General features: G+C 38.3%; 1 protein-coding gene across 1 annotated transcript; it reads right to left on the reverse strand.

Moving 5' to 3' along the window:
- Positions 1 to 1,348: 1,348 nt before the first annotated feature.
- On the reverse strand, positions 1,349 to 8,133 carry LOC139719640 (sorting nexin-12-like). The gene is made up of 4 exons (XM_071631046.1): positions 7,942 to 8,133; positions 4,625 to 4,720; positions 3,414 to 3,541; positions 1,349 to 1,592 (listed from the first exon to the last, which is right to left on the reverse strand). Exons 1-4 carry the CDS (start codon positions 8,110 to 8,112, stop codon positions 1,487 to 1,489), a joined length of 501 nt encoding a protein of 166 aa, XP_071487147.1. The 5' UTR covers positions 8,113 to 8,133; the 3' UTR covers positions 1,349 to 1,486.
- Positions 8,134 to 10,350: the final 2,217 nt, after the last annotated feature.

The following is a 10,350-nucleotide window of genomic DNA, read 5'->3' on the forward strand; positions in this document are numbered from 1 at the left end:
ATTTCCGTCGCAATGCCATCTAAACATGATCATGTACCTTATGCTGGCACACCACATTCAGTTGTGAGGAAACACAAGATGTGACCTCATTAAAAAACAAACAAACAAAGGATCATGATCAAATGTTCTACTTACAACTATCAATATAACATATTTTTTCTTTGACTAGGTCACACATGACCTATCCATTTTGATCTTATCTCCTTTATATTTGTTTATATTTGTCATCACTTGTTCTGTCTAGATATTTCACAGCATATACTTTTGTACTGTGTTGTTTTGACTTTGTGATTTACATTGAGAAAAGATATTCAGAGAATAACTGGAAGTTGTATCAATGGCAAATGCCTATGAGGATACATTTCAAAGTACACAAGATCTATCTCTCTGCTGTAATAACAAAAAAAACAGAAAATGGACAAGTGTGAAATAAAAAGTGTGTGAGAGGTATGCCAATACACCACTATCGTACAAGATAAATAATTTTGTCTGCTTTGAAGGAGTTTCATTTCCACGGGTGAATGAATACAGTAGTAAGTGCACATATTTTACTGGATTTACGGTTACAACACAAGGGATGTGGTTCCTTTGCTGTCAAGGGCATACAAATTGTACTAACGTAACCCAGCATTTCATACTTTGACTACTCGTAAAGTATCATCGGAATTGCTGCAGTTTCATGAGCACAATGTGAGCTACCATTAGCTCAATCACTTGCAAGAACTTGGGAGCAAAAAAGAAAAGAAAAGAAATAACTGAAAATATACTCATTCAAATCGATTCATAGTACTTAGAATAAGACCTACACATGTAGCATAGCATCTCTTTGCACAAAATGAATTGGCTGAAGGATTGATATCTGTTTTTAACAATCTCACAGAATGTTGCCGATCACATCTTGGTAAATACAATAGACCACTGAACAACAAATCTCCTATTCACAATGCATCTAGACATTGAGCATCTGTTGTTAACCGCAATATTCTGCTTGTTGTCATTTAGCTGAATGCAAAATCAGAAGACACTATGCAGAATGTACACAATCCATGTTGTGTGGTCAATAAATCTACAGACACAAAACAGACAAAACATTAACTGTGACTTAGCTCTCACTTAAGGCATATTCACATGATCTAAGCAGGTCAAATATTATATTCATAGCAGATAATCTGGATTACTATTCCTCAAGGCTGATCAGCCATGATGCTTAGCTTCTTTGTTTTATAATCTAAACATTTAGAAGCAGGAAATGGATTACTTTCATACGAAAGCACAGGCAACCACTGTTTAGTTAACACTAGAGGGCCCTTTACTGGCAGTAGCCGATATCATAAGATATGTTTAAAAAAAAAAAAAAAAAATGAAAAGAGAAAATGAAATCATGCCCTAGTCATATCAGTAGCATATACAAGTATGTGTAATTTTGGTGCTGTGTATACAGTGTGTGTAGAGAAGTAATGTGCGCGGGGTAGTGAGGAATCTGATGTTACGTGTTTCTGACTTTCCCGGGCACGTAGTTCTTGTCCATGACTGGTTCCTGCAGGAACATGTGAAGGCTCTTCTCGTTCTGTGCCAGTGGATGTCCAGCGATCCTGGGCAAGAGATACAACGACGAGAAGGAACAGATATGATGAGAAGTGGAACAGTCAAACCTGCCATAGCAACGACCTGCTGTATGAAACCACTAAACTCAATTTCTCCCATAGAAAAGTGATGTTAAAGACCCTATCTATAGCAGCCACCTGTCTACAATGGCCACTGACAGATGTGGTATAGATAACAAGTTGCTATTGTAATGAAGGAAAATATAGGAAATGCAGTAATGTAGGAAAATGGAAATTGGCATGGAAATATGAATCACACCATCTTGAGCAATTTCACTGCTGTGCACGATTGATTGGACTGCCTCTACTTCTCAAGCAATCTCTCGATCTAAGTTTATTGACCTTTCTAGTGACCAAGGATTGACCTTCAAAATTCCTCTGCACGAAGAAAGTACTTTCCAATTCATTTATATCCATTACACCAATATCATTCTATATAAAGTGAAATGCACAACTACAAAAAATATTTGGGGGGGGGGGGGGGCAAAACAATGTAACTACACAACATTATTATAATAAAAATAATACACAAAATAGAATATATTTACTTAATAAATGATACATAATCTAAATAATCAAAGAAGGGATGAATTGCTGAATTGTCGTACACATGAGAGCAAATGATATAAATAGATGAACATTTGACTTCAGACTTGCTTCCTCATTCCTCTATCTCAGAGTGATACAATTTATTGTGGAACTTCACACTGGCTGACCCCAGTGAAACAATAAAAACAACACTGCAAGAAATGAGACAGAATTGTTTTGACTTTGATATTCAATATCACTCGAGACAGACAAAACATGACAGAGTTCACAATTGTCGCATTTGATACCAAATATGCAGAGACTCCAATTCTCCCGCTTTCGACGGGCCTTAGATAGCACGAAAGAGCATCTAGAAGCCCAGCTTCCAGGGCCCTTAAGCGGGCCCTGGACCTGGGCCGCGAGGAATCTTCGCGCACATCAACTTGGAGTCTCCCGTTTGCTAGGGGTTTCAGGCGGGAGAATCTCCAGATCAGAAGGTGCTTGGGGTTGGAGTCTCTGGATATATGCCTTCACAGCATAACATACATAGCACATATCCCTCCACAAAACAGTCCTTCCTGAAATTACACCTTGTAATTCCATGTATATGCTTCAAACTCCTTGGACCCTTAACTTTGAAAATTCATGATTATGTACTGAACATGTCACATACTTCGCAAGCATATTAATTCATAAGCAGGGATGTGACAGACAATTCTGTAAGTGGTTGAGTCCTCGATTACGAATCACAGTGAAAGAATGTCCCTTTTGGAGAGAAATCTTAGCAAAGTCAGATTATGCACTGCATTTCGGTGAACTCCTTCTCTCACGGAAGGCAATATTTTCGCAAACTTCAATTTCGAGAATACATTGTACCAGGCTACTTGCAGATTTTGGGGAAACAAACACAGTTTCTAAATACACATGGTGTTATAGAGTGAATGGCTGGACAGGAACTTACTTATTCCAAGTCATGAAATTCTTCCGTCGAGATATTTTCATTGCAACTGTTTGACAAATTGCCCTACATCGACGTAAATAAGCATTGAACTGATCAGTGTTTTAGTAGTAGCCATGATAAAAAATCACTTGCTGTCAGGCGGAAGCTCGGTAGTCCAGTGGAGATGACGCCTGTCCGCAGATCAGGAGGTCGTAGGTTCAAATCCTGCTCGAGTACATACGTCCATGATTTTTTACCATGGCTACTACTAAAACACTGATTAATTCAGTGCTTATTTATGTCGATATAGGGCAGTTTGTCAATCAGTTGAAGGACCTTACTTGTTGATAAACTCCTCTAAGTGTTGTCTCCTCTCCTCAATAAACTCCTCCTCAAAGATGCCATCTCCCTTCTTCAAAAATGGAAGTTGTTTGGTGAGAGCTTTCCCTGGTAATGGAGGCACGACAATCTGCAACAGAGGAGAGATGTGACATAATATTGCAATTGACATTGCACCAACACTGGTGGAGAGCAGACAAAGTCCATTGGGTACCAAGTTTGTAGTAAGGAAGTTGCTGGTTTGTGGGTCTATTTGTTTTTGTTTTGACGAGGTGACATTTAATGTGGTCTAAAGGTCATGACTAATGCACAGCATCAAGCTGTAGATGAAGTTCATTGATTTAAAACACACACACACATACACACACACACACACACACACACATATACTCTCTCTCTTCATCTTGCTCTTGTATGCATACAAACACAAGCATACAGGGAAAAAAAATAGTACACCATAAACAAGTCAGTGATCATTCTAATTTCTTCAGGTATACACAAATCTTGATAACTTATATTCCAAGCCCAAAGGTTGTACATTATACACTTGTAAACATGACTGCACTTCTTCTTCTTCTTCTTCCAGTCTGGTACAGTCCGCCTCTGGCGTATTATCGTACACTTTCTGGTATTAACGATATAGCCTAGTACAGATTGGCATGGATTTCAAATCCCACATTCTTCCACTGATATTGCTTTGACAGCACATGCCACAAAAGGTGAAATGTACCTAAGGATGCTATAGGATATAATTATTTTATGATGCGTTTTAGACTTCGGCTGATATTTGATATTTAACGTACATCACAAGATACAATTTACCTGATATTGGAACTTCTGTGACAATAGAATTCACTAATAATATGCCCTGTCATACCCAAGTACATGTATGTGTATACAGCAAGTTGAGCAAGTCTCTAATATCATCTTTCTTGGATTCTACAATGTAGTCAGGTGAATCTTTCTCCAGGCTCTCTGTTTTTGCAACACCAGAGAAAATGTTCACTGTTGTACTTGACAGAACTCCTGGCCCCATTTCATTAAAAAAGTTTACATGTATATGATAGCAACTCTTGCTGGCATGGCAATTGTCATGGTAATGACAAGAATCCAGCTTCCTGATTGGCTGTTGCTATGGGAAGTTGTCATTCCAGCAAGAGTTGCTATCATATAAACTTTTCATGAAATGGGGCCCAGACGAAGGCTTTCTTACCTTGCTGTCTCGTTCTAGTTCTTGCTTCAGGAATTCAAAATCACTGTATCTCCGCCTCACTGTGGATTCCTTTTGCTTAAATACAGGTAAATTTGTCTGTGGAAATGGTTATAAGGGGAGAAAAATCAGATAAAACTAATGTTGATTTGTAATGAACAATGCTAATTTACAATGTAATTCAAGATTTGAAAAACAAGTCACGGTTGGTCTGTTCTAAATTGGTTCAGTTTAACTGACATGCAAAAGTGAAAGTGCAATGCATCATGAAATGTATATTGCACATAAACATGCAGCACACAATTGAAACTGACCTTAACTAACATTCCACTTTTCCAAAATCATTACTTCACTTCTAAATCTTTATTTGGACTTGTAGAACAATTTTGCCAGTGGTTAAATTAGTAATTGAGAACTCCAGTCACAATGAGAAATAATTGATCCTCTTTCATGACAAAAGTTTGTATTTGACTTGAAACAGTTCCACGGCAATATTTTCAGGAGTTGTTAATTTAGTGAATGTTATTCAAGTCTCTTATAAATATATGCAAAAACAAAGACACACACACACACACACACACAAAACCCACCATGTACATACATCATTATTTTCAATGTACATTCTGTTGGGTAATTAGTCATGTATACTTTTTAGAGAATAGCTTAACAACAACAAGATGGACTGATTATGATAACTGACCTTTGAACATCAAGGAAGCACTGACAGAAAGTATTCTTGGGAAATGATACTAAGAGGATAATGTAGTCCTCTGTGATTGACACTGTCAAAGAGTGAGTTAACCCATTGAAGACGAGTCCCGAGTATACTCAGGCAAGTGTCTATGGGAAATGAGTGTTGTAGCAAAACCAGCCTGTTTTCTATGAGTTAAAAGGTACAGGGTATTATACGACTCTCATGTATTAGGAAGAGCAGTAAAACAAAGAGGGAACACTACACAGTACATGCAATGGACTAAAGAGATAACTTGGAATAAATCATGTACATGTGGCATGGCATGAACAAGACAGACTTCATCACCAGTACAGATTAGAGGGGAATGCATTACATGTATACAACCAAGAAAAGTTGTGCTGAGATACTGCGGTCATGATACAATAGCACGGACATATTAAAGTACATTGTATGCATGCACACGCATGCACAAAAGAAACAAAAGTCCAGTTTCATTATGCAAGCAGCCAATAAACCCATACTGTGATTTGCTTGGGGAATGGCATGCACACTGAAGTGACTTTCTCTGCCTGAATGGAACAGATGTCTGGAAACTAATTGCCCATGAATAGAGATTTTCACCTAATCTCCCTAATCCCTAATTGTGTAACCATGGCCTTCCTGTCAGAGTGAACAACAAGAACAATGTGCATTGCTACACCTGAGTGGACTTGCAAGTTATACTATTAGGTTGGTCACGTTTGGATGGATTTCTGAATGCTGAAGAGAAAGCTTGACAAGTTCTCGTTGTACCCGAGTGCATTTTAACCTGTTCCATACGGGAACCTGGTGGCATGTGTTTTAAGTCTATGGAGATTTCAGAATTCAGTATGGAATGGGTTAAGGGTTAATCAACTTGGTGGACGTAAAGATGGCAGATGAAGGGATCAATAAATAGGAAGTTTGTTCATATTGGGATGCTTTAGGGGAAACCAACTCTTCATCCAATTCTTGACACATAGCCAAGTACTTGACTCTGTGGTTGCTGTTGTACTGGCCTACAATGGGACTGTCAAAGACTGGAATAGACCCAATATTGCAACAGTAGCCATCTCAAAGAGATCAGACAAGGAACAGATTGGTTTACTGGTGGTTTACTAGAAAGAACAGGATCTATGTAGAAGGCCACAAATTCTGCAGATACAGAGAATACAGCAGTGTGATGGGGAAACCCCGACAGAGAATGCAAAAGATAAGAATTAAAATGTTCCACGTTACAAAATAAAGCTTCTCATTTGTCTCAATGAAAATATATTTAGAGTTGGTGCTAGAGAAAGAAGTATTCAATGTAGCTCTCGCAGAAAGGAAGGCCTTCCATTTTGAACTCATTATGAAAATGCTATCATCCCCTGTTATACGCATCTGGGACAACATTCTGTGAGAAATGCCTATACACTGACTGGAAAATGATCCCAGGCATTATCGCCTGGGATTAATGCACAGTGGAAGAGTAGATGTATGAAATATAGTGACATCACAATGAACACACGCACACCATACATGTACACTGTATGAAATATATCATCCTTTGTAGAGTTTACCCATAATTCATAGTTTGTACTCTCTAAGTGGTGATAATATCATCAGTGTTCCTTGATATTCAATACAAGCACTTGTTTCTATAAATATCATAACAACATCATTGTGAGAAACTCTAAACCTGTGTGGGCAGTGTCTGGTATGTAAAGCAATTAGTGGCAAAATGGTGTGATACAGGTGTATTCTGATTCACAGGTGAAATTTGGCAGACATCCAAAGAAATGAACGGCTAATTATAAAGCTAGAGTAGTAGAGTACATGAAATGAGATTGGAACAGTGAAATGACTGGACACATGTTTTAAAAGAAATCCAATCCAACCAATCATAGAGATTGAACAGGAATTGTTCACTCTGATAGATTATTTCGAATACAATAGTCACTGAAAGAGGTCACTAAATCATGGCATTGCTTGCATACCCAATCCCAATATTTCACAAACTGATGTTGCCCTCATGGTGTTCAGTCGACATTAAAATAAATACACGTATTATGATTATGTATTAGACTCTCAATACCATGGGCTTGATTACATGTAATTTATTCATATTGTGAATTGTGGGAGGCCAGACTACAACACAACACCATCTTTTTATCTATTCTTTTTGAGGTCTGACATGGAAATCTCGACAATGAATTTTAAACCAATGATAATTCAGAGAAGAGAGATCATCAGCTTTGAGGATATTTTTATAGTTTACGAAATCAAACAAAATGGTAAGCTTCAAAAGAAATGACCACAAAACATGCTGTTATCAGTCATACACCTCTGGTCTAAGGACTCGTAACTGTTACTGCAGTGTTAGTGTTAGTTAGTGAGATGGACCTTCAACAAATCACTCACCAACATTCATTCACACACACTGACAGTACATGCATGCATATTGCTGCAACACATGCAGTGCAGTAGGACTACCTGCGTGTTGACGCCTCCTTTCTAATTTCTCACGACCTCAACGTGCAGTGTGCAGTTAGGCGTGCTACTGTAACTACTAGTGATCGGTACGACTGCCATTGGGTTGCACACACTGTAAAGTAACATCACTCACCCTCATTCGAAGTTCATAGTCGGTGTATCTCTTGTTTCCTATACCATGTGTTTGTGGATTTGCAACGTCTATTTCAAGAAAATTTGCAGGGGCAGCATAAGCATCATCTAAGGTTTGCCTCTTTGAAGCCAAACGGCTAGTGTCAGCGGCTTTGCTATCATCCGACGCCATGTTTCGTTCCTTCCTGCTTTAGCAAACTGCAGAATCGATACTCTACTTCGATCAAAAAAAAAAAATCACGATCGTTTTGCAGTACACTGCATGCACTGTACTTCTCTACCGCTACGAGTACTACCCTACTTGAAATGGCTTCACATCCTACAAGTATGAACGCACCACGAGAAAGCATGCAAAAAGGGGTGGTCCCTAGCCCTCCTTAACTGTTTTTGTATTTTTGTTTGTTTTTTTTTGTTTGACAAAACTAACGCTGGAAATCTTCTCTATCACGGGGCTATATTTACGAACAGATACTGGAAGATAACACATGGTCATTGGGACAGTAATCCACTTGTAAAGTTGTCCTGTTATTTTGTGTCAAAAATACAGAAACTATTTTTGATTTAGGGGAAAGCCATATGCGAATCATTTTAAAACACATTCATAGAAATGTCGTTGGAATGTTGACAACAATTCCAAGCCTAAATAGGCCCCGTGATTTTAATAGATTAATCGTCAAGTACCTACTGCGACTCTATTGAAGAATTTTAATTCACAAACCTGTCCGGTTACAGGGGGATCCAGGAATTCCGTAAAGAAGGGGCGCCTTTACAAAATTAAAGGGGGCGCACACGCCCCCATTTTTTATTTATTTATTATTATTAGGTTTGTTTGTTTTTTTTTACAAAAATTAAAGGGGGGCACGTCCGGACGGTGCGCCCCCCCCCCCCCCGGATCCGCCACTGCAGTTACATATTTGATATAGTACTCTTCATATATACGTAATGTAGATCGATATGTAAATATAATAAAGAAGAAAAACTATAGTATTTCCCTTGAGACGTTCATATTCATTAAAGCTTTTATTATGACAATCACGTCAACATTGTGTATACAACTGGGTCGGCGGTACGTTTTTAGAAATGAGAGGGCCCTTTACATGGCCGGCGCTACGTTTTCAAAAATGGGGGGGGGGGGGGGGGAGGGGTGGGGCACTTCCGGGTTTCATCAGCTAACAAGCAATTGTGTCGCCACTTCCGGACACCCTCAAAAAAAGTGGCTGGGGCTGAGCCCCCCACCCCACCCGCCGGTTCCGCCGGCCCTGCTTTAGTATGAATGGAAACAAAGACGTCGATTCGACCGTATTGTGTTTCAAAATTGGGAGGGGGCATGGCTGTAAGCAGAGACATTTTTTTTTTCCTACGGGACATGGAGTATTATTATATAGGCCCTATCATAGGCCCTGATTGAGGAGAACACTCATGAATGCGAGGGAGCGAAAAGGGGGGGGGGGGGTGAGGAAAAAACACGTCGATCACAAGTCATTAAAGGGATAGTACAATATTGGTGGAGATGAGTTGGGCTTTTAACTTTTTGCGAGATACGCGTACTAAGAAAACACTTATGGGTAGAGCATACCATTTTAAGAGGAATTCAAAGTTCATTATATTTTGATGAAAATCGGGTTTGACATGACTGAAACATCAAAAAAAAAAGTAAAACAAAGCGATCGTAATAAAATGTGGGTCCCACATTAGATTCGCTCTTTTTATGATATCTCAGCCATTTCAAAACCAATTTTCATCAAATAAACGTTGAATTGCTCATAGAATTACGTGCTCTTTCATATTTCATAAGAGGTTTCTCATTGTTTCACCAAAAAATGTTAGAAACCGAAATTAGGTCTCAACCAAAACTGTACGATCCCTTAAAAAGAGGGACATTTTTACACAGAAGTGAAATCCAACGATATAATGATGGTGCACACTTTTTGGTGGCATAATGAAATCTGTCAATCAAAAAAGTAAGAAAAATGAATACTGTCAGGACAATGTAAACAGCTATAGAATGTGATATTTATCACCTGCTTTTCTGTGTCTGCGTTTTCACTTCTGATGTATGGGACCTTCACCAAATTGGATTTTGCAACTTGAAACAAAAACCCAGTTTTAGTGCTTCAAAATAGGCCTAAGTTATAAAATGTGAGTTGGGGATATAGAAACAAAGAACGTAAAAAAGTTAATCAGAAGCGGCCTATAACAATGTTAACATATAGATTGTTAACTATACAAAATGTGAATATTAGTTATAATAGAATTATTTCTAGAATATAAACCGTTTACATTTATGGTTTATTGAGAAATGACGTATTGATATCTCCTTATATTTTAGGTTCTATTGCGAAATTTTTATAATGTAGGGTGTTTTGCTATACAACTAACCTAGACATTATGCATCAATGTGATAACTCGA

Source organism: Diadema antillarum, unplaced genomic scaffold (assembly GCF_040938485.1).
Source record: "Diadema antillarum isolate AM-2024a unplaced genomic scaffold, OU_Dant_1.0 scf00000112, whole genome shotgun sequence".
NCBI classification, from domain to species: domain Eukaryota; kingdom Metazoa; phylum Echinodermata; class Echinoidea; order Diadematoida; family Diadematidae; genus Diadema; species Diadema antillarum.